The sequence below is a fragment of the Corvus cornix genome, chromosome 1A (assembly GCF_000738735.6).
Source record: "Corvus cornix cornix isolate S_Up_H32 chromosome 1A, ASM73873v5, whole genome shotgun sequence".
NCBI lineage: Eukaryota > Metazoa > Chordata > Aves > Passeriformes > Corvidae > Corvus > Corvus cornix.
In genome coordinates this window covers 69,577,873-69,603,868 of record NC_047057.1, presented here as the reverse complement: position 1 = coordinate 69,603,868, position 25,996 = coordinate 69,577,873, and the positions used below count along the sequence as shown (strand labels likewise).

Genomic DNA, 25,996 nt, shown 5'->3' with positions numbered 1-25,996 from the left:
GAAATAACTTTCAGAAGAAATTACTGTAAGTATATACCAGCCATAAACTGGAATACATATTAGACACCATGGAATCAAGAGTATGGTGCTTCCCATCTAATTTAATTTTTTGATAATTTTGCCCAGTCCAAACTGCCCTTGAATGGTTACAGGGATGGGACCCATATGACCTGTCTGGCCTGCCTCTGCCAGTGTTTCACCACCCTCTTTATAAATATATATATATACTGATATCATGCTTTAAACAATAATTTTCAGAGGTTTAATTCAATAGCTACACATAAAAAATATATTTTATTACCATGCAAAGAAACAATGTTGGAGGAATCGGTCTCCAGTGATTTTTGCTCTTTCTGCTGTCAAGCTCATGAATTCCAATCTGTGTGGAGTGGGTCAGCGTCAAGACCCACAGTGGCATCAGCACTGTGCTACAGGGTATGTAGCAGACTGCCTCACCTGTGCTCCTTCTCTCGCACAGTTACACAAAAGCTCTTCATTTAGTAAGCTCCCTGATGTTTTCCTCCTTAATTTAGTTTGCTACCTGGAAATTTTGGCTCAGACTGCCCTGTAATCTGGCACCCAGCCTAAGAAAGGATTTATGAAAGTCACAACTTTGTCTGCTTTCTACCTATATTTCAGGACACCTAGGAAAGAGTAAACATCTGTACAGTAATCAGCTTTTTAGAAATCAGTGTATGGAATGTGTTGAGAGAGATATGCAAGCCTGAAAGTGTAGGTGAAAGATATGACTCCTGATCCTGGTTTTAGGACTAAGCATCATAAGAGATTCTTATTCCCCTGTCAACCACCCAAAAACTCAAACCACACAAATTCCACTTTCTGCTTAGGTGTTTTCTGTAACAGCTTGCTCCAAGGGAAGTTCTAGCCTGAAATATTGAAGAGGAGTGGCTTGGTGAACACTGATGTCCTTTCTTCCTAGGAAATAGCTACTACCTTCACCAGAAAGCTTTGCAGTTACTGATGGGCTGCCCACTAAGAACCTGGGAGATTCCTTGTCATGCCTTGAATGCCATGACAAAAATGCAGCCCTGCTGGCCAAGGCCTGCATGACCCATTGCTAGACCCAGTCTAAGTCTCCCCTGGCGTGGGAAAAAAGTGAGCTCTTTTAAGCACACTGACCCAAATCCATAAATCCAACCAATTTTTGAGACCCAAGGTGAAGCAGACATACAGAGAGTTGTAAAAATTGTTAGGCTGAGAAAACTCTTCATGAAGCACCCTGAATATCTCTATTTCTGCTTCAAAGGCTCTATGCCTCTTGTTGATGGGAATTGTGGCACATCAGGTTAAGGATAATGAATTCAGTAATATCAGGCCCTATGTGATTTTTCTCTTCTTCATTCATTCCTTCATTCATTCATTCATTCAAAGAGATTTGACCCCTAGATGTTTTATATCTTTGCTCTCTGTTAAGCAATTTCTCCATTCATCAGGTTAGTAGCGTTTTCAGCAGAAGCTGTTTTTTCCTTTGACTTCTGCTCCCGATTCCTTTTGTCTTCAGCCACCGTTTCCTGGTTTTTGCTGCTGACTATGAGTCCCTCAGTCCTCAGCCCTCAGCCAGTGGGATGCCATTGCTTCTCTGCAGCCTGCACTACCCAGCCTGTAGTCTCAGTCTAAAGTCCTCAATCTAAAACACTGCCTCTCTATTCTCCAGCTTCTTCCAAACTCAGACACTTCCTTCACATTGACAATGATTTTGTCTGTCTCCTGCATTACAATTTGGGGTTTCTCCTCATCCTAATTCCAGCTTCATACAAATTAGGGCTAAAATAACTGATGTATTTGAGTGGCTGCTTGAAATCATCCAGCAATGTCTATTCACAATTGGTATGCTTACTGTCAGGACACTAAAATGTTCTTGATTAGGTGCGTGCATTATGTAAGTATTTTATAATTGTCACTAACTATTGTTTTATCTCCACTATTTATTACTCTGAAAGAAACAAAATAGCAATTACACGCTAATTATATGCTAATTGAATAGCATTTATACAAGTGGTATTCTGTGTAATCAGAATTATTACTTTTTCATTGGAAAAAGGTAGTTTTCTAATTAGTGAACAATTATAATAAATCTACTTGACCTCAAAAAAAGGGCTTTTCTAACCATTTGTAAATGATACGTATTTCTAGTATTTTTAGGAAGTAAATCACATTATAATTTGGGAGAAGCAGAAATAATTCAAAGACTTATTTGAATTTCACACTTATAAATATCATTTTAGGATTATAAATAGTCTTTTATACATGCACAGGAAGATAATGAGACTTAAAAGAAGCATAAAGCTCCCTATCTTACCTTTAAACATTTCCATTTGTCAATTAACATTACAATAGTGCTCGTGATATTATTGATATTGAAAGAAATAACACCTAAAGTTCACATTTGACTTCTGTGTTTTCAGAGTTCAGTTTCCACAAGCACAATTGACCAGTAGCTTGGTCAGCTTCATTATTTATATTTCTCCATACAGCATCATGAAAAATCATGTATTTTTGCAGACTCTTAGAGGCTCTGAACCCCTACATATTTTTAGCAAACATAAGTTAACTACAGATGAGAAAGTACCCAAGCAGCAGTTGACACCATATGAAAGTTTTACCATCTTGTTGAAAATATAATTAAAGTTCCCAACAACCAAGAATGGGAACAAAATGAAAAAGAAACAAAAAACCAATAGATAACAATTACATCTGAACTACATAGCATTTGTTTTCCCATTTTTATGGAACAAAGCAACACCTCAGTAATCTTACCCTTATTGACAGAGACATTGGTTTACTGTATCGTCCCACATTTTGGGGTGTAAATGTTGTATTGCGATCCCTCAAGAAATCAGGTTTCAGCACATAGCCACAGCCACCATTGTCCAGGAATTTTCCATCTTGCAATTCCATTTGTGTTCCTGGTGTTTGAAAGTTTAAAGCCACTGTAAAATTATATCAATATTGATTTTAGTGAATTAGGTTTGATAACATTTTATAAAACAAATAACAAAAAAAAAAAGCAAATGAGCTTAAGGTATGTCTATCTCTCAATTCATAGGTAAGATCCTGTTATTTCTCTTAAATTAAGTGATATTCAATAATGAATTATTCGTGCACAAAAGCAGTGCACTATTTAGAACTGCACCACATTTTAAGAATTACCCTATAGATCATTTTTACATTGCTGTATGTATTTACCCTTGTCTTTCTAAATTAGATCTTGGAGAATATGAAATGCGACATCCTTTTTCTCCGTAAGAACTAAATTCACGTCCCAGTTTCTCTACCGAGCAAAACCCTGCACCCCAAATCTGCTAACAAAGTTCTGGTGCAGAGTCAAAACCACAGGATTGTATCTAACCTTAGTTATGGTGCAGAATTCATCACAAAAACATCCCACCCAGAAGATCAAGAAGCATTATTATAATGTTAGAATATTCAGTACAAATATAAGTTTATAGAGGTAGAAGCAATTTTAAAAGTGTTCTTAAATTTATGTGAGCACATACTCTCTTGGAGATTAATCCTCCAGTACTGGTGATTATTGTAAGAATACACCTGATAGATTTTCCTTTCCTTGGCGGTTCACAACATTTTTGGTTTGCTGCAGCACCAATAATAAAATATCACACTTCTCATCAACAGGTTATTGTAATTCATGAGATAAAGCCAACACTGAAATAGACCCATTTAATGAAATTTTCCCCTATTCCAGTACATTGGAGCTTCCTGTCACATTCAAAATAGAAAATGCAGAAGTCAAATCAGCAATGAATTATGACCTTGTGAACCTATGACATGTGTTAAACAGAGTATGATAAAAAGTCATTTACTTAAAATGATGGTTCGGTAGGAATGAAAAAAGAAGACTTTCAGCAGTTCAAGTGAGTCCTCATAATAATTCATGAAGACGACCTTATTACATGTTCCTGTGAGATAATATGAATGTATTGAATGAACATTTGACACAATTCAAAAATCCTAATCTCAAGTGGAAAACACACAAAATTGTTCTCACTGCAAAAATTATTTGTTCCTCCACTGTTTTGATGATCCTTTTAATACATTCTTTAGCAAACGACACAAACAGGAATGAAGCAGCTGGTACAATGGACCTGGTATTTGCACTACACGTGTTTTCAGTGGGGTTACTTCTGAAGAGCTCGAGCCTGGTTCTGTAGTCTCAAAACCAATTAATGGCTGGAATACATGAAGTGCTCCCAGAGTGCATCATCTATTTAATCTGAAAGGAATCCCATCTGTGCTAGCTGAGATTGCTCTGCATCATGAACCAACATGCAGTAAGTAGGAACGATTAGAAACCTTGTCTAGAAAATCCCCAAACAAACAAAAAAACCCCAAAACAACGAAACACAACATGCACTCTTGCTTTGAACTAAATACTAATGTAGATGCAGACATGATTTTATATTAATATATGAAGGAAATTCGTTTTACCTTTAAAAACAGAAATCAAACTTCAGGGCATCCATATTGCCCATTGCACACCGTTGCCTTTTTTAAACAGGGTAAGTATTCTCTTGGTATGGTTTTGGCAGTGGTTCACAATTTGTTTTTTATGACTCAACACATCATCCAGAAACAGTCCCAAATTTGGTGTTATATGATGCTAGTCATATTTTAATACACTGAATCAAGCTGTGCAGCGGATGCTACAAGAGCTGCAATGCTGAGGCCCCTGGAAGTCTGATCTACAGATAAGCCAGGATCTCTCAGTCCACAGGTGATTCCTAGGCCACGCTTTCAGAATGTGTGGGTTTAAAAGTGCAACTGAAATTAGGCACATCGAACAGTCAGCTTCAAATAGCTGCTTCCACATGATGAACCAAATTACATGATTGCACATAATGAGACTATTGCTAAATTTACCAAGCTTTATAGGCGACTGAGCAGGAAAATCTGGTGTAACAACAGCAACAAGCAAACGAGAATACTTTATATTTTATCATATTAGGAAAATTACTTTTGCAACACAAGTGAAGGGCACTGCTATTATGGGTTCATATCTTCAAACATCAGCACTGTTTTCACTTAATTTAATTTGACCTTAGAACAAGTTAAAAACACATGGAACAGTAGTTTTAATTTACCTACTGGTTTCTTGGTATTGCAAGTTTGAACACGATTAAGCAAATGTGAGATTTTGTGTCATATTCTCTGAGATGCAAACCTGTACTAAAACTGTTTGCAAGGTTCATAGCTGCTTGGGGCCTCCCAGGGCAATGCTTTATGGTGTATTGATGCACAGTTTTTCTTTTTAATCAGGTGCAGTTATGGCCCTAACACTTCTTGAGAAATGGCAAGGATCATAAACTAAAAGCTATGCCTAGCAGCATGGGCTTAGCAACATCTTCCTGCAAACAACACTGAATTTCTACCCAGCATTTCATTTTAGCTTTGCTGAGTTCAAGAGCAGAACTGTCAATAACGTCCTTTGTAATGTTGTTTTATGAAACAGTATAAATTTAATGCATGTATGAAGAGAGATTTAAACTGACAGTTTCTTTTGGAAAGAAGCCCAAAAGTGCTTGCAATGAAACCATCTGAGCAGCACATTAACTTAATGTATGGTTTTCATGAGGAAGTAAAGGCATCTGAAGTTTAGCACTGTGTACATTAAACTTTCTCCTCAGTCCTTTCATTAAGCACCAAAAGCCTTTTAATATTGACATCAAAATCAAAACAGCACAGCAAAATGTGGGCTTGGGGGACAATCTGAGCAAAGGAATTCCTCGGTGTGATTCTGGCACTTGAAATAAATTTAAGTCTTCCTAGAACCATCAGGCTAAATCCCCTTCAGACCAGACTGTTTAATACTCAAATCATCTTGCAAAGTACCCAAGCTGCCATGGCTGTCCCAGTAAGCCCCAGATGTAAATAACTTCATACAGCAAATGGAAGTTAAGAAATAGCCTAGCTCCAAAAAATGAACCAATCCATAGTACACAGAGGAATTCTATTTTTGACCCCAAATCTCTGAATGGCAAGCAGTTAAATGAAGTCAGTCCCACAACTAATTGCAGAACTAAAGACATTCTATATATTCAAATTCAGCACCTCCCATAAGCACCACCATTCAAGACATAATTGATTTATAGACTAAAAGCAAAAGTTTTTAAAACCAAAATGAGCACTGCGACTATGATTTGAAGGCAGTTGAGGAAAACTGCACATCTTTTGTTTGTGATCTTGTCTCTCAGTTAATATTCCTAGTGGGACTTTTAAATTGCCTTTTTTTTTTTTTATTCCTTGCTTCCTGGTTCTATTAGCTATATTACAACCATAAGGTTTAATGTATTTTCTCCATTTAAATGGGAAGATTTTAAAATGGATAAGGACACATTTGTCACCAATTTTTCTTAAAATGAGTTACTTAATTGCATTTTATGCCATTTAAAAATGCATCTCAAAATATATGAATTTTATTCCATTTCAAAAAATATCCTATGCAAAAGGCGCTCAGTGCCAATGTTCCTATCTCCATGATTTACCTCACTCATTTGAATCTAAAGAGATATAATAGATCACACTTTTATCAGCCTTGGTGCCATCCTCTCAGCTCTTTCCAATTGTCTATGTTCTTAAAGTGGGCCATTCACGATGAATGCAACAAAAATCTATGCCTTAGATATTCAAAATCTGAGCTGAATTCCACACAGCCTGGGAAATACTATTGAAAACAGGACCATATCCTAATGCTCTGGTATGTTGCCATTGGTTATGAGATGATCAATGTGATTGGATTTGAGGACACTGCTTTCATTCCACATCAGCACTCCAAGCTGGGCATGGGCTGTCTAGCTTTTCTTCTCACATGCAGGTCACAGCTGCACTCAATCCGTCCCTGCCCAAATTTACAGAAATATTTCTGAAGTCCAAGAAAGACAGAGAGAGACCATTTACAAGGGCATGAGAGGACAAGGGGGAAGGGTTTCAAGCTGAAAGAGAGTAAACCTGTGAATAGGTGAGATCCAACCCAAACTTTATGAACAAGGACCTTGGTCTACTAGAAAAAAAAATAAAGTATACAATGATTGATTCCACTAAAACACAGAGCAAGCCTATATGGACAGTATAATTTTTGCATACAAACTCTCACCTCCTTTCCTGGCAAAAAAAAAAAATTGGTCAAACTGTACGTATTTCTTTCCTCCCCTTACGTACTCCAAATTTTATTAAGCTTAATGATAATTTCTGGCTTTATTTTTCACCTACACATTTGAAATGGTTGTTTTTATTCTACAGAAAATTTATGAATGACTTACAACATGAGGGACTAGGAAGAAGGACTGCTCCTCTGAGAACTGGGTAAATGCATAACTCTCTGTCATAACATGCTTAGACTGTGCAGTCAGTCTTTTTGTATTGTCTTTGGGCCAATTTAATACTGTTGCTCTAAAGACACTGCCATTAGAAATGTGAAGAATTCAGTCATACAGTTCATAATTTCTGACATTGTTCCTACTTAATTACAAGTAGTTCTACTGGAAAAAAGATGTCAGGTGATTAAGTCATCCATTGTCCAAGTATACCTGCAAGGGGTTTCAAGTAGGGATCCTCTCTCGTTCTCATGGGAAAAGTACCTAAAGCATTTCTGATAAATTATCAGATCTAAAAATCTAAATTGATTTTTGCCATCTACTTAATGTGTCAGTCTAAAAGTTACACTCCACTGTAAGTCTGAGTGTCTTTTGGTTGTCATTTGACCAATTTTACACCTGAAAGTTTTCCAAAATAATTTTTAAAATTTTCTTGACTTGTGATTCTTGGCAGAACAGTGAATACTATCAGCTTCTCTTTCCTGTTTTAGTCTGAGTCATGGACAGGTTGTAGAACAAGATCAGCAAGGACTTCAGAAACAATGTGTTCCTGCAATTTTTTTCCATCCTCCTTTAAAATTTATTAGACTTGACATAAATTATTTACTATTCTATTGGTTGTCTGCAGTGAAGACAACTGGAAAAACTGATAAAATGGAATTTCAATGTTTCTTTGCTTTTAAGTGAAAGTCCAGTATCTATTACACGCACCAAAAACTTCCTAAAAAGAAGCAGGTTACAGAGTAGCCCAAGGGCTTTGTCACAAACCTGGCAGCAGACACATTTCTGCAGAAGAAACATGAAACCTTCATTCAAAACAACTCCCAGCCTTTGGAGCCATTCCAAAGGAAAGCTGAGTGCATTTGGGGAGCTTCATATATTGAATCTTATTGTCCTGCCTATCTTGTAGATGCCTACACATGAATTAACTGTACCACCTCACTGTTTGTGAAGAGCAAATCGATGAAGTTCAAGGGACAACATAACAAAAAAATTACTCCTCCAGTTTTCACTTCCTAAGGAGGCATTTTTTGACTATTAAAGCCAGTAGAAGACAGCAATAATACAGCTATTGACCCAGAGCCCAAGCATGGTCAGATTTGAGTCATTTTGATTTGCACAGGTGAGGCAGACCAAGATTGAAATTAGTTGGTTCCTTTTCCCTTGGGTGCTTCAGAGGTTAAAATCAGAACTAGTCAGATAGCTCTTAATCACTCTTTTAATGCATTATTTTTTACCATATTTTGTCATATTATTGCACACAAGATTGAGCCACAAAACAGATGTGACAAAATTGCCATGCTGCATTTCAGTGTCACAGGCCAAAACAAAACCTACAGTAAGAAGAGATCTGTCATACAAGTAGAAATTTCACAGTAGCATATAAATTTTTATGCATACTCCAAAAAGCACATATGGGATCTTCTGGAATAAAATTCTGTACCTGCCACACTGTGGCTTTCTCCTGTAACTTATGACATGTTTCGGTCATTCCTGTAGCATGCTTTGATACATGGATAACACTTCCTACTGCATGGAAATGCCGTATTCAGAAGGATATTCAAGTCTTTCTATTTTTATTCTCACCAAGGCTTTCTTTTGTTTCATATTTTTTTCTGTTTTTCTCAGTCAATATAAAACAACTGATATCAATTTATTTAAATAACTGTCCTGAATTTTCTTTCCCTGCATAAATCTTTACATTTCATTTTACTTAGTAAATAAAAAGGAGATATGGATACACCAAACCAGTTCTTTCCAGTGCCTCACTGCAGTTGTATGCAGAAGGCATACTAATTTTCACAGACTATAGAAAGTGGGAGTTTTTCCTCCATAAGACCTCTTTTTTCACAAAACCTCCTGTTCTTATGAGTCTCAATTTTCAGAGAATGGACAGGGAGTGCACAGGGATATCCAAAAGCTATTTTGTGGAAACTCTGTACTTTTTACTGAGGTTTTTAACTTGCCTTCCTCTGGAAATTAGGTTTACACAATTACATGTCTCGTCCTCGGCCCCAACAAATCTTGAGCCTGTTGGACCGTTTCATCCTGCTTTAGCTGAGTGCCAGGCTGCTCCAAGTTAATACGTTCCAAGCAATTTAGAGAAAATTGCTGGCAAGGTACAGAAGACAGCACTGTTTTGGGTCAATCACTGAGGGAAGTGAAGGAATAACTCAGTTCTCATAATTACATGATGCAGAGGCCTGGCAGGCAGTATGATATGTAGGTTTGGACAAAACCTGATATATTTTCTTTGCCCAGCCAGAAAAGTTATGGGTGTTAAAGGAACTTAAAGGTAAGCTTGCAGGTCTGGGGAGGAGAAGGGAGTTAAGAAGGGGAATAGGTGACATAAGAGAAACCTGAGAGTCCTTTGAAGAGTTTTAGGGAAGTGGTAGAAGGGACCTGGAGGGATTACTTCTGTGCATGGGGTGTAAAGTGCAATGGCAGGGAGACAGGAAGGGTGTGTGGATTATACAGACATGGGACAGATAAAAAAATTAAAAAATCTGTGGTAGACCAGTGGAAGGACATCAGCAGAAGATTCACTGAGATTCACTCACTTTGGGAGCTGCCTTGTAAAGAGCAGCTATATTTCTGCCAAACAGTTATCTAAAGCAGATTAGGGAATTAAGGATAGATCTAACATGGCTTGGAAATAATACATGTGGAGAATTGTTTTTAATTAGCCTATTCCCATGTGAAAAATGGAGGGGTTTTTAAGTGAGGATGCAAATGAAGTGACCAAGAGGGCAGATTTAACCACTTCCTGCATATTTTTAATTCTTCCAGGAAGGGACCCAAATCCCCTATGCACTAAAAGTCATATGTTTTGCATACTAATGTTTAGAATGACTTCTCATTAAAGTATACTCTGAGTAAACAGTCAGTGCAGTAATTTTGAAGGACTTTGGTCCTGTCTGTGATCTAACAAATGGATATTCTTTGCAGAGATAAGTGTGGAGATTTACAGGCTAGAAAGAAAACTAGTAAATTGCAGCATGATAAGACTGGGAGATTAACTCAATTTTAAATTAAGGACCTCTGGCGAGTGCTTCCTCTAAGCATGAAACAAACTTACTAGTTTTTAATGGTAATATATAGTATAGATTGCAATGATAGCATACAGAGAGGGCAGCACCCCAGGTAAGTAATACAGACATCACACTTAGTGTGGATGAACCACAAGGACAGAATATAATCAAACCAATTTCACACAGTGTACTAATGAGGAGATACTTGGATAGCCCAGACCAAGTCCGAATCTGCACTGCAAGTAAGCATTTATAAGGACACAGAAACAAGTAAAATTTATACTAACTAGTAATTTTTGTACTCCTTGTGTAGTTATGTAAATCTCTACCCCGGTATAAGTCAGGATGGAGAAAGTAACTTGTCACAGAAGATATATGGGGAGCTAAGAAAGGAAACAAGTGGAAAAGGAAGCCTGGAACAAGGGCGACGTAAACTTTAGGGCCCTACAGGCAGAGTGAAATCTGTGCCTGTCCTTGGATGAGTGTGTATTTTAACATAACAAGGTGAGTCCATACCTTTCACCTCTCAAAACTGGGAGCCTTTGGCAAAGTGCCCTGCTCACCCCACAGTCTCCCTCAGGTGGCCTTGGCAAAGACTCAGAATAAAAGACAGAATATATATGTAGATACAAAAAATATTCTGCTCGACTTTACCTAGGGCTGAAGAAGATGTAGCAGGCAGACATAGAAAAATAGTCTGTAACTGAGAATCTTTTAAACTGAAGAACAAACAGATGAAGGCAAAATTGTCTCTAAAGCCATTAAAAAGGACAGAATGCTTACAGGTGAGAGGTTTTTCAAAGTCTGCTGGGTACAGAAGTCATGCTTATTTTTAACAAATTCAAATTCAAGCTTTAAATAAAGAGAAGCAGAAATTATTGTTATTTCATTGCCCATGAAACTGATATGTTTTGTTCCAGAAATTAAGATGCTAAACGCATGTTGCATCTGTATAAACCCTGGAGGCTCCCAGAAGCTCCCAGCTGTACCTGGGTTTTGTGCTGACCAGGAATGTTTGAGTGCTTCCTTGCACAGCATATCCTGTTTTGGGAATTCTTGGCACCACTATCAATAGTTGTGCTCACATCTCCTGCACTTGTGCCACTCAAGTCACAGAGAGCCATTGAAAACCCACAAATCCTTCAGGAGAAACTTCCATTGCTGTGTAATGGAAGCTTAAAAATGCTGAATTGTTATTAGTGTTTTTCTTAACATCCAATTCTAAAAGGTAGTTTAAAGAAATTAATAAAATATAGTAAATGGGATATTTGGGATAAGAGACAGCTATTTAATGCAAAGTGATATTTGCAATTACTAGGGATAAAAAACTGACAGGATATGTGGGCTGAAGGAAACGTTTATATAACAAAAAAATTAAAATAATGCCACTGGGGGGAAATATGTAACCTACGTAACACCAAAACACTATAGGAAGCAAAAAACTCTTGTATCTGTAAAGGCTAGAATGCAATAGTCTCTGCAAACATACATACCCATTTGACACCCCACGTTCCAGAACTCTTGAGGATTATAATTTGAAGAGCTCATTCTTGTTCCCTTGGGGTAAATTCTTGTAATAAATCTTGTAGTATGTGAAATAAAATCTTTAGCTGATAAACAGAAGGATAAAATCTTCATAAGAAAACATTTATTGTTCAAGAGCTCCTATTTGAATAAATAATAAAAATACAAAAATTTGATCCAGCAATTTTTTTACACAATTATGTCAGTGTATTCTATTTTAACATCAATATATGGACCACTCTGCAGTATTCCTAAAATCCTATTTAGAAACCTTAAAATTTTTGTGAGTTTGAATCTGATAGTATTTCTGTATATAGTGCAGACTTTTGTAAGTTCATTAATGAAAAATCATTCCTTCACTGAAATATTTTGTTTCTTCACCTTTTTGCAGGGTAAACATACGATTTCTACACTAAAGCCCACTGTGTTCTCACGGGAAACTAAGACACAGAACAGGAAACTGCACAAAAACCCCCTCATTCTATAATAGCTCAAAATGAAAAAAAAAAATATATATCCCTAGATGATCTTGTCTTGAAGTTTAAATAAAATGACTAAATAATATTAAGGCCAGGGAAAAGCACATTTTCAAAAGCCACTTATAAAGTTCCTTTATAAGCCTCAGAAGATGTTAACTGTTCATGTACGTTGTTTTTCCTTCTGCTGGAAGTGTTCCCTCCCCTCTCATATGTAGACATAAATGACACAGATGTGGGAAACTTCAGATGACTTCAGATGACTTCTATCTACATGATTCCTTTTTAGCAATTAAACAAGAATCTACATTTCCAGGGTCATCTCTCTGATCTATTCCATTCTCCTCTCATTTTTTGTTTGGCTAGGGTTTTTGTTTCATTGATTTTGGTTTGCTTTGTTGTTTGGAGGTGGGGCTTTTTTTTTTGGGGGTGGGGGGTGGTGAGGAGGGGTTATAGAACTACTTTTATCTTGCCTAGATTGCTAGAGGAACCAGAGAGGACTGTCTTGAATGGCTGGCAAGTTCCTACTTGTTTTGATGCCGTTCAGCATCATTTGCCTCACCAGCCACCGAATCACCTCCACAGAGCAGTGGGTGGCAGCTGGGCTGGCCCCGAGTGAATGGGCATGTGGCAGACTCCATTGCCATTGTCATGGTCAGTGATCTCTGCTCTTTACACTCCCTCAGGGCTCTCAGCAGGCAGCTGGAGCTACAACAGCAGAGGCTGCACTGCACTGGCTGCACCAAATGGAGATGCTCCAACACAGAATGAGTTTTGAATAATCCAGCTTGGCTGGGATGAAAGGTCTGGTCCAGTGGAGCAAACTGCCTGCTCTAGGGTTTATCCACGCCATTAATGAGGACTCTCTTATCTGCAGTTGTCACCAAAGCTAGGCGACTGCCAAGCCAACTCCACTGAGTTCTCAGCCCAGATATGGTGGGGGGGTGAAATTTATTCCACACGTTTTCGACTACTGACGGTAACTTCTAAATTATTTGATGCAGAAAACAATGAATCAAAAGGCAGACATACATTTTGGAGACTGTGTTAATATTTGTTCTTATAAAAATACACAGAATTAAAACAAAATTGAATTTCAATTTTCCTCACAAAACCAACAGAAATAAAAAAATGCTATGCAAAAGACATTTCTAAAACAGTGTTATATGAAGAACCAAATAAAATCAGACAAAATTTTAACTCTTCCAATGCCTAAGCAGTGAACCATAGCAACAATGCAACTTTTAACTGATTAACTCAAAAGAAATTACCTGAATGTCTTACAAGTTTTCGTGCTTGAGCCTCTCCAATCGAATTATTTTCATAGCACTGCTGATTCATCAGGGAATGCTCAAAGCTCACAAACTTCTGAGATTTGGTATAAATCACAAGGTCTGATAATGCAAGGGCAATCTTTCCCCTCTTCACCTAATAATCATCAGATGAATAATGGAATAAAAAAGTCATAATAATGCATATTTCATTATTATTAATATTAATAATTCAGAGAAACAATCATTTTGGATGCATAAAGCCTGAGAAAATATGTTACAGTTAATGAATTTAATAAATATGACCTTTAATATTAAGATTTGATCCACTGAAAGAAACATAAGTTTTTTGTGTCCATGTTTATCATGGCAATCGTGGGGTGAGTGGAGAGATGCTATCAGTGCTTCCTAGCAGAATGTTCTTCTGGATGGCTTCACAGTTTTCCTGCTTCTAAGACTGGTTTGTAAAATAACATAATTTTTCATGGTTTTTAATATTACTCATTAAAAATATACCTCCAACTTTCTATTCATAAAGACATAAAGTATTAGAAAAGATCAGCAGCATAAACTCAACTATAAAATGTAGAATAACAGGAGAGTATTATCCTATGCCAAACAAATTAGTCAATATTCCTCTAAGCATTGCTCTGAAGTTAGGAAAACTCTTTTCTTCTTGATTAAGGCAGAAATTTCTCTCACCAAAATCTTAATTTAGTCTTGTTCCATTACCAAAACAAGCAAAAGTGACTGAAGTTTTACCAGGGTCTTCTCTCTTACAGTGAGGCACTACATGACCATTTTTCATAGCATAACTTGTGAGCTAACCCGGGGCAGTAGCCAGCAGAGAGCTGATGATGCTAATCATGTTTACATTCCATTAAAGCTTTCGAAGGCAAATTCTCATCTGACAAAATAATAGAGATTGCCTGCTCGTGGATCTTAAACTATGCAAAGTTCAAGTGCATTAATTATTCTGGGGCTATGTCCCATGAGGAGCAACAGGAGTCCACTGCCATGGAAATCCTGAAAAGTACAACTCTCTGGAGGCAGGCACTGACACAGGCAAAGCCAGCAGCATCACTGGGGTGTCTTGGCTGTGGATTCTCATGTTCTTCCTGCCTTCCATAAACCTGTATAGTGGGACATCAAGAAAAATACTCCAGCAGAGCAGGACCCTGGAAACCACTTTCTCTTCTGCCTGTGAAACATGAGCAGATACTTTTTGTTGCTGCTGTTAAGAGTATGTGGAATACATTCTGGTCTGTAACATGATCCTACAAATATACTTGAAACCTATTATCTAGAAAGTTGGCCTTTCCTCTTCAAAGAAGACTCCTTCCTTCCTCAGAATTTTTCCTTACTATATCTCCATGTCAGACGGAAAGAGAAAGAAGCAAAGACCATCAAATCATACAAAGAAAAGAGACACTGCCTCTCAGCAACAACTCTGGGCTCTGAGGAGCATTGCCAGTTTAGCCATGTTCAGGTAATCAGAGCATGATGTGCAACAGTGAATGGATACATCTTAAAAAACTTGAACAAAGCTGTTTGAACCCTGATGAAGCAACAGATTTTCCATGGTAGAGAATTATACTTGGTTAAAAAAAGGTGTAAGTTTAATTTGAATTCTAAAAAAGGAGATTACACCCAATTTTTACACTCTCAGAAATAATACTTAATGTTAAGTGTCTTCATGATAAATGTAAAAATACCTTTTCGATTCTAGGTGCTGAAAAATGTTTCAGCACAACCAGGAATGTGCACCTAATTTAATGCAAAAAATCCAGAACAGAAGAAAATAGGGGAATCTATCTATCTATCTATCTACCTACCTATCTATCTATCTCAAAAACAGACTGGTGGACTTGGGGAAGAAATAGTTTACTGTGTTTGTTGTCATCAGGAACTGCTATAAGTGTTCTCTATACATAATTCCAGGAGGGCCATGGGACAAACAAAACACTTAGGTAACTTCTTCTTAAATCTGCTGTTGTGCTGAGCACTTGGGACAAGCACAAGCCTTGAAAGAGGAAAATGCAGTTGAAGTTCAAGATGAGAGCACAGGGAGGGGTTGCTTTTTAGTTGGATACTAAAATGTGGTCCAGCCTGGCTTTTCTTATAACAGTAGGAAAACTCTGAAACCTTGAGCTGGAACATGTAATTTCCAAATGCACTGAACATACTAATTTTAAAGTTTATCTTTTAAATTTAGTCTCTATTTTAAGATCATATAGCCTTTTTTTTTTTTTTTAATATCTATATTAATGGATAATTCTCTATATTCAATTGAGGCAAAAGTTACCTTTGGTTTTTTTTGAGGTGGGGCTGAAGATCTACCATCTGCTTTTCTTTTGGTGGAACTCTTTGATCGGTGAAGAGGTAACGTGTCATCTGTGTCTTCGTCCTCAGACAGAAATTCAGAGTCAGACAGTTCCTCTGTCTCACCAGTATTGTCATCGTACATCCTGAGCATGCTTTCCTCAATTGTTCCAGCTTTTTTGTTTTTTATCAGAACTTTGAATTTTAATGCCTATAGGAAAGAGGTTAAACGATAGTAACTAGAATTATGTAGGTTTTCATGTCTTGGTGTTATTTAACCCATGTCCAAAGTTGTTTAGTAAGTATAATAAAGTGAGCTAAAAAAATGAAGCAAAGATAGATACAAGTAAGGCAGAAGCCAAAGCCAAATAAACCAAAGAGAATCTGGGGACCAAAGTACACAACAGAACGTGACTATCTAACCCCATGACAGGAAAAAAGGCTCTCCACCACAGATACACAGATGCTGAAACTATGAAAAGATAAAAGTAGGAAGAGTCAAAGGTGATAGCCAAGCAAAACATAAAAGGTATATATTTTTACTATGCCTAAATCTACTTAAATATACATATACACAATTGAAGACTTGTGTCTGATATTAATTTGCAATGTTTTGATCTATCACTGAGGCTGCAGGACATTTGTTATTAGATTAGTGCCTATGTGCACATCTGTCATGTGTGCCAGATTAAAACTTTTGTTTATAGCTTGCGTTATTTTACAGTAGATCCTTATGCTGATCTTACCTGGCCAGGGAAACAACAGTCGGGTGATTTTGCCTAAGCAGTTTCCCTATTTTTAAATGGACATGTATCAACTGCCATACTACATAATGTAGTGGGGAAAAAACATCATTGAATTATATCAATTCTAATAACATGGCTTTCATCTATGCAACAGAATCCTATGAGTACATATTTCACTTAGATTTATGAAATAATATTAATAGGGGTGCTGCTATTATGTAGCAGACATTCAACTTTACATCTGTACACAGGAGCTGCCAGTGAGTAACAGGACTTACTATCGCTCTTGAATAAAGTGATCCACAAAAATATTCCTTAAATTTCCTATGCCCTAGTGAAAAGGAAGATTACACTACTGGGAGTGTGGCAGGAACTGGGAACAACTAAGTTCACAATAAATGAAATGTAACTGAAATGCTGTATTTTAAGGTATCCATTAAGTAAATATGAAACATATGGATGATGGAAACATATAAACCCAAAATTTTGTAATGGAAACTACAGCCATCGGCAAGGATAGAGACATTCCATTTATTTCCATTGCTCATAATCCCCTCATTGCTTCAGATCTCATATTGGTAGCTTGCCAGGGTGCCAGTGGGATGAGGCATCCTATGCCCAATATCTATCACTGCCATGTTGCTGGAAGGTTTGATTAGTCTCTCTTCACTGGTAACTCAGAATAAGGATGCCCTTTAACATTTCCTTCATCTCTTATTGATGCACTCGCTTTTTTATTCCTGTGATATTTTTAGAAGAGTTTTAATATGATTAATGTTACTCCTATTTTTTAAGAGTTCTGAATTAGCCTTTAAGTGTTCACATTTCCCAATATTTAAAATCAATTCCACCCACTTTTGATCTTGTATTTTGTTATTCACAGAAAGACTTATTTTACAAATGGAAAAAAAAAAACCCAGACCTGGTATACAAGGGAAGGAAAAACTTTCTAAGGTTACATTACTGCCTCCTATATGCAAACTTCTGTAAGTAAGAAAAGACCATATGTCATGGGTTAGCAAGCATAGTCCCGGAAGTGATGTTCTCGCAAAGGGGTGCTTACAGCTTCCCCCATGACCTGACAGAACCTATCAGATGGCCAGTTTGAATATGGACAATTCTTTAAGCCACTTAAAATTGTGACCGCCTCTGTGATCCACACTTAAGAATAGACAAACCCCCCCCACAGGTCTGTCTCGTTTCCGTGCTAGGACAGGTGGTGGCGGGCCCTGTGTGGGGGTCAGTGGGCCTGGCCCAGGCCCTGCTTGGGCCAGGCCGGGCTGGGTCACGGCCATCCTGGAGCCGATGGGCCCTGTTCCATCCACGGAACGCCCCCACAGCCCTGCTGTGGGCAGCTGAAGCGGCTCGGCTTCCCCCCCGCCCCCCCCCCCCTCCGCTGCCATAAGCCACATTCCAGCTGCAAGGCCTAGGTGAGATTAACCCTTTTAGTGCTGTGAAGAGCTGAAAACCTGAGGGAAGAGAAAGAGGAGATGCTTAAAGCTGAAATGCTGTTGTGAAGCTATGGTATATCAGAGTATCCCGTTGTAATTCCATGAAGATCTGGGGGGTGGAGTGTTCAACTCATAAGCAAAAGCACCTGCACTGAGATAGGCAGATGCTGAAGCAGCTGTAATTTCATGAGAAGTTTGAACAGGGAGAGATGGACCAGATGAGGACTTTTGCTCCAAATAGGAAAGGAGAAAACCTCAGTTCCCAGAGATGCTCCCAGAGATAGTCCTAACGATGAAGATGAGGAAGACCCTTTGCTCCCAGGGAAGGAGAAGGGCCTCTGTTCTTGTTTCTGAATGGCTCAACCTTAAAATTGTACCCCAAAAACTTCAAGAGTGGACCCTCGAAAGCAGTTGTGGGAAAAGCTGCAAGTCGGGGGAAGGGACTCACATGCGAGCAGAGACTCCTCTTCCTAAATGGACTGAACAAAGTTATTTGGAAGTGGGCGGCTGTCTCGTTGTGATAATGTTTTCATAGCATGAGCAAGAGACTCCTCTTTCTAAATGGACTGAACAAGGTTATTATGGAAGTGGTAAACAGACTGAACATCTCAAGGGCTGTCTTTTTACATTGTCAGTGGGAGAAGGGAGGAAGGTGGGGGGAGGAGGAGAGTTCTGAAGGTGGTATAATTTTTTTTTTTCTTCTTTTAGGTCTGTTAATAAACTTCTTTATATTCTTTCAAGGCTGGTGCCTGCTTTGCGTTTCTCCTAATTCTTATCTCACAGAAGATAAACAGTAATGAGTATTTTGGACCAAACCACTACACTAAATTGGTGTTTCTGCCCGGTTACAAACTGAACCCACTACACCATAGTGTGTGTGTGTGATGATATAAAATGGGTCATGATATTTTAAGTCCATTTCTAAAATTCTTTTTACGAGCTGTTAGCAAAAACGTAAACACCTGGAGGCAGGAGAAATTTTTTAGTGTTGGGGGGTTTTTTTAAAGATTTTTTTAAGATTTTAAAATCATGTCTCTTTTTAGAAACAGTTACAGGAAATACTCCAGCAATATGAAAATTTGCTATTTTTTGGCCAGAAGCAAATTCCAATAATAGTTACCCCAAATCATTGAAAGCGAAACATGGACTGAAAAAATAGCACACCAAGGATTTTGTCTGAACTTCAAACACCTTCAAAAAAACTTATAACAAAGGCATGGTTACAAAATCAGTGACTCTGTGAAATCTGAGTTCTTCAGTTGGTCATCAGCACTGCTGAACATGTGACAACTTTTTCTCTAAACATCCAAGTCTTCTAAGAGACCTGAAAAGTCTTTTAATGAGCTGAAGGTCTGAGCATTCACTATAACTTCTCCTTTCTGGTTTTATTATGGGAGGCAAAATATGTTAAAAATACATTTGCTGTTTACTTTATATAAACTGTAAGCATACTAAAAAATTTAAATATGTAAAACATAATAGATCTTCCCTAGAGCATAGTGGGACTTCAAGGCTGGCATAAGCAAAAGCCTCCAAGTACAATCAACTGGAACAAATATTAACATAATTAAATGAACAAAAATTTTTTCTGGTACATTCTGGTTAATGTGATGTAAAACACAAAGCAGCTGAAGTAATGCCAAGTTTCCAAGACAAAAATCACAAGCACTTTGGATCAGGCAAACCCACCTATTGACCGCTGCAATTAATGTAAAAATTCAGTCCCGAGAAATGTAGGGAATAAACCCTGGATTTGAGACATAAGATTTTAAAAAAAAATAGCTTCTCCTATTTAAATTTAGCTTGTTGTTCTCCCTTCTCCTCTCCTGATCAGCTGTAGGTGCTTAGTTAAGGGAATATCAAATCCTGAAAATCATGCTAAGTAACAAGATTAAAATCTCTTCTGAGTTTTACGTAATATTCTATTTCAAGAATTATACTGCTGTCTTAAGTACTGATATAGGGTGAAGATACAACACCTCCTGTGAAGTCTAACACAGGAACAGGTTTTGAGACAATGACAAGATTTGTTAAGTACAACTGCTAAAAAAACTCAACACCAGATTTCTTTAACAATTCAAGAGAATCACACTTAGTAAATTGTGAATGGATGTCTTTGTGGCAGCCTTATAAATCACAGTTATCAAGATACTTTAAATCAATACTACCAGCAATATCTGAGCTCTAAGTAAACAGGTATTAGTTATATCAGAAGCACCATTTTAGCTACCTCATAACAAGTTTTCATACAACACATGTACCTAGTGAGAAGCACCCTACCCTGAAAATTCCACTTCTGTATTGTGCTCTGTAGTAGACTTAAGGTAAGTCTGGTCCAAGGATAAACAGCTGTGCTGTATCTGAGATGATATTCTACACAGGCAACTAAACCTCTGGATGGATTGGAAAGGAATCGAAAGGATGATTACAGAGAAAATGGTTACAAGCTGGCCAGGATATTAATACAGCATGCACAGATTCCTTACCACAGTTCAATGTTCCAAGAAGACACCTTGCCAAATGAAGGATCTGATTTTTATACACCAAATAAACCAATGACCCAAGACCTACCTGGGTGATGATATAAAATATGGCAATGTCTTGGTTTTAGTTAGCTTCTGAAGTTGCTTTACACTGCAAGGAAGTTATTAACAACAGATAAAGACTGTCACATGTTTATTACATTTCTGGGAAAACCATGTTCCCTCAAGAAGAGCACAATGCCTAAAAATAGTGTAGGAATCAGATGAGTCTTCTGTAAGTACTCACTACAGCCTAGAGAATCCAGAAATTTTATGAGAAACAATACTGATTTTTTTATTTTTGAGGGTCATCACCAAGACATGCCACATTCTCGCATCTTTCTTCTTATTTTGGTAAAGAATAGATGCCATAGATCGATTGAAAGGCAAAAGAGTGACTAGAAAAGTTTTGACTTGCTAAGAAGCAAAGCTATTTCTGATGCAAAGACTTGGTCAAGAGATTTGCATATGTAACTTGTAGGTCAAAACAAATAGGAATTAATCTCATAACTGAAGCAACAGAATTAGATATGCTAAAGCAGGCTTGATCTTGAATTTCTCTGTGAAAACACTCACTGTGTAGAGAAAGCTTGTTTGTATACTGAGTAGATAAAGGTGAAGAAAAGTGTGAAGAAAGAGTCCTGGCTTATGGGGTTAGCTGGTTTTCCCCATAATAGAAGGATTTAAAATGTCCATAACCCATAAAGTTGTACTGAAGACCTTCTATTAATCTTTCTCAAGGAGATAATTAAACAGGTTCTTTTCTTTGGACACCACAGGTTTAACAACCACGGGGAAGCCTTGGCAATCCTGGCCAGAAATACTTCTAAACCATCACAATACAATAATTGATCTTGCAGCTGTGTGGTAAGCATTAAAGACAACTTGTAAAATCACAGTAGTTGCCACTTCACTTTCAGTTAATCATACATCATCCAAATTTGTGACAGGAAACCTGCAAACAATAAAAAATTCCTAACTATCTGATATGTATATCCTGTCAGCAGTGTAAGGCAGTTCAATGCACTGCAATGCAAAATAATTGAGGAACAAACTTTCATCAAAGCATCAATGTGTGTACATTCTTTTCTGTGTTACATTGGATGCTTACATGCTTCTTTCAATAGCTATCAAACTTCTTAGAGAGGAAGGACACAGCAGGGTAAGTAAAACCTTATCTCTTCTAGCATCCTAATATTTTCTAAGTTCATCCACAAATTGCTGCATAAGACACTTCATTCCATCACTTTCTATCAGCATATCGCCAGGAGTGCTGGTGCAACCAGCAGGGATGTCTGGCGCCAGCCAGAGATGTCAAATCTCATTTAATGTGGGAACTGACTCAAAGGACCTGATATACCAGTGCATATTAGAGCAAGTTCATGAAGTCTCTTTAGAAGCACTATGATGGCCAAGACTGGGAGGAAGGAACTGTACCAAGTCTGCTGCTTTGGTGGCAAAACATCTGCTTGGGAAGGAGGTAGAATAGATTGGTGAACCTTAAGGGCAGCCTCAGTTTCTCATGGGATAAGGTGTGTATGAAAGAAAGAAACAGACCAAAAGTCTTCTCTTTCCTTTCCTCCACATGTAGAGGAAGAATTGTGTGTTGAGATGTTACAGAATACAGGAATTGCAGGGAATTAACTATATCAATACAGTCAGCTGGAAGTGTGAATATATGACTGAGGGAAAAGAATAAAAAACCAGTTTTTCCTGACATTTTCTGGGGTTTGTTTTTCAGGCCAAGCAAGTGTTAGGAAAAAGCAGAGAGAAGAAATGTTCAGTGATCCTCCACTTTTCTCTTCTGGTCCTCTGTGTGATTTTCACTTAGAATTACAATGGCAGGAGACATCATTGCAAGGTGCTCCAAGGAACCACTGAAGAATGGGTTTGTTCCTCATTTTAACCTCCTTCCAGACACACAGTCATCTCAGCTGACAAAGGTATAGCTCAAAACCTTCTAAAAGAAGGAAGGAGGAGAGGAGAGGAGAGGAGAGGAGAGGAGAGGAGAGGAGAGGAGAGGAGAGGAGAGGAGAGGAGAGGAGAGGAGAGGAGAGGAGAGGAGAGGAGAGGAGAGGAGAGGAGAGGAGAGGAGAGGAGAGGAGAGGAGAGGAGAGGAGAGGAGAGGAGAGGAGAGGAGAGGAGAGGAGAGGAGAGGAGAGGAGAGGAGAGGAGAGGAGAGGAGAGGAGAGGAGAGGAGAGGAGAGGAGAGGAGAGGAGAGGAGAGGAGAGGGAATTTCCATGGAAGCCTCTAAAACCTAAAAGGAACCTGTAATTGGCAAATGTCACTCTGAAGTGTTTGGAGAAACTATGGGGTATTCCACTTCATGTACACACAAGAGAACTATTTAATTCTGATCTTGAAGAACACTGAGCTGGCTTTTTTGCTATTCTTGCTAGTGCTCCATGTTGAAAAAGTTGGAGCAGTAAATTATTTAGGTGACAGCTTTCTTTCCCCACACTAACTGAGAATCCTTCCCACAAAAAGGATTTTAAATTCATCATTTATGGTTCAGTAACATCTCTTTTGCACAGGTTAAGTAAAGAAGTCTGAATACTAAATTCAGAATTTGGCTTTCTCAAATGATAATGAATTTATCTAGGCCTTGAAAATGCACAAGTCCCAAGCTTTAAAGACGTGATGTCACTAAACTCCTTTTGAACATGGACCAAAAGTGGTTCTTGAAAAAGATGCCAGCCAAAAGTCAAGCTTACTACTGAATTTACAAATTCAGTCATAGCAATGTATTTCCATTGCTAAGTAAAATCCTACTGATTTTTCTTACATGCTTGATCAGAACATCTAGGAGAAATGGAGATGATCCTAATTTATGTTCATTCTCAGGATAATAATTTATTAAATTCAGACTTTTGTAACCATCTGAGGACAGTGGTGTTATTTAGGTAACTCTTATACCTTGCACAGATGGGGAATACATCTCACATTACTTTAATGTGTTGAAGACTCAGGAGAATGAGCTCACCTGATAGCATTTCCATACTTACAGACCCAGCAATGCATTTTCAGGCAAAACTCTACAGAGCTGACTCATGAAATCTCTAAGCTAGAGAAATACAAAGTATGAATTCCCTATATCACAGTCACCATATGTTAAGGGATGTATGCCACAGAAAGTAATATTTTTAAGTATGTGATTCAGTGACTCCATGTTCACTGATATTTTTGTGCTTGCTTCAGAGGATATATGATCCTTAGACATCTACTACACTGAATCCAGCCATGCTTTGAGAAGCTTTAAAACAAGCCCTCCTGTCCAACATAGTTTATAATTTTTTCTAATCAAAAAAAAACAGTTTTCAAGGTTTCAAAATTATGTTGGACACTGTGTTGTAAAAAAATAAAATGCTACAATATTAAAAAAAAAATTGGCAGAGAAATGTGCATGCTAAATATATTTATTGTTATTGTTATGTTTCCATAACAACATTGTTATGGAAATATAACAATATGGTAATACTTCAGCACATCTTCTGGACATATCACTTCAAAAATATTTTTCCTTGACAAATCCTTTAAAAATTACAAATTGTTGTGTGTTGTTTTTCCTTATTACAGTGCTTCCTCCCCACATTTCTTTTGCATTTTTTTAGCTACTGTAAAAAAAAAAAAAAGTGTAAAATATAGCTATCACTGGCAACAGTGACAAGCCTAAATAAGTATTTTTTATGTAGGCATGTATTTGTGCTAGAAGAGATTTGAAAAAAAAAATTTGTTGTTGAAAGAAAATTATGTACCAAGCCTGGAACAATGGAAATTTACTTGTTTTAGTCTTCAATAAAATTTTCAACACCCATCTAATTTCCTTTTCTAACTTCATATCCCAGGGGTCTCAGGCCACCAGCTGAGAAACACTGTCTTAGGGAAAAACACACTGAGGAAAAGAATGGCTTTGGAGCAGCAGAATGCAAAGAAAAAGCTTCATCATCGCTGTTACTGACAAAAAATGTAGATTCCAATTTCCATTTCAATAACATGCTTAAATTTCAGGAATTTCCTTCAATTTAAGCAACAAAAAATAAATCAGCAGATAACAGATACACCAGCATGTGACATCTTTCCATGTGGCTTTTTTATGCTGTTTAAATATTTTTTGTTACTACCTGAACTGTATTTCAGACACCAGATGTGACCCCTAAATTCAGTTTCAGAAGATTTTTTAAAATAAATAAATAAATCAAGAACTCCACAATTTTTTCCATGTCTTTCATAGAGAAAAATGAAAACTTATTACCTCAGGAGAAGGCAGTCGAGTCATGTCTACTTCACCACCAATTGGTGAAGAAAGAAGTTTGTCACCTAGAATACTTTTCAAATAGTGTGCCATTACTTCCTGTTGTTTAGGGCTGCAGTGGTTCTCCAAAGACAGTACAAGTGGATAGGCAGATGACTGGAAATATAATTTTAAGATTTTATTATTAATAAATAAGAATATGAATAATTGCTTTTCTGAAACATCTTACAAAAGTCCCCTTGGCAATCTGTATTTACCTTCATTTTCAAAACATTCAAAATATAGATCAGTTGTTTTAGGTTAGTAATGCAGTAAAAATCTCTCAGTATTTGTGGAAAGGAGCACAATTGAAGAAAAAAGTGCACCTTTGGAAAGTTAAAGCAGAGCTAGACATGTGCAGAGGTGTGAAAAGAGCTGTTTTGTTGTTTTGGTTTTAAAACATAAAATCAGATTCAAAAATTAAGATTGACAATGTAAAGCAGGATTAAACGTCTTTTTCTTTAGTTTGTGATGGATTTTAATTGACTACATTTCAAGTTGATAGTCTCCCCAAAGCTTGTTCAGAAATGATTGCCTTTACATGAACAAGCCATGCATATTTTTTATTTTTCATAATATCACAAACTTTTCTAGGGACTCTCTACACTTTTCTCATTACAATGCTCAAGCAAGGGAAATTGAGTAAAAATTAAAGGTGAAAGGTGAAAAAGGGAAATTGAGTAAAAATTAGAGAATAACTCAAAAAAACCTCATCCATTTAGACATATAAGTAAATCTCATAAATTGCCAGTAATACTGGTGGCTACCAAAAATAGTCTGAATGAAATTGTTGCTCAGGCAGGACCTAAATTGTCAGTAAGAGAAGTACCATTTAATGTTTTCCCTGTCTTTACACTTGTCCCCTGAGTATTTGCTACTGACTGTTAATAGAAGCACAGCTCAGCCTGGATGGACAGCTGGTACCAACCATCACCTATTGGGATTTTATCATCTCATTGGCACTTGGGCATGTGAAATGAAGTTTGCATTAGAGTTAAGTACAATATGTTG

The 25,996-nt window shown here is 37.4% G+C and overlaps 1 protein-coding gene across 1 annotated transcript in view; it reads right to left on the bottom strand.

Annotated features, from left to right (window-relative positions):
- Positions 1–25,996, bottom strand: part of PLCZ1 (phospholipase C zeta 1) — a 46,376-nt gene that overhangs the window by 5,428 nt on the left and 14,952 nt on the right. Inside the window, exons 6-10 of the mRNA XM_039571100.1 lie at positions 24,947–25,102; positions 15,958–16,185; positions 13,653–13,809; positions 11,875–11,991; positions 2,779–2,951 (exon numbers count right to left, since the gene is read on the bottom strand). Of these exons, the coding sequence (XP_039427034.1) occupies positions 2,779–2,951; positions 11,875–11,991; positions 13,653–13,809; positions 15,958–16,185; positions 24,947–25,102 (831 nt within the window). The remainder of the gene's footprint in view (positions 1–2,778; positions 2,952–11,874; positions 11,992–13,652; positions 13,810–15,957; positions 16,186–24,946; positions 25,103–25,996) is intronic.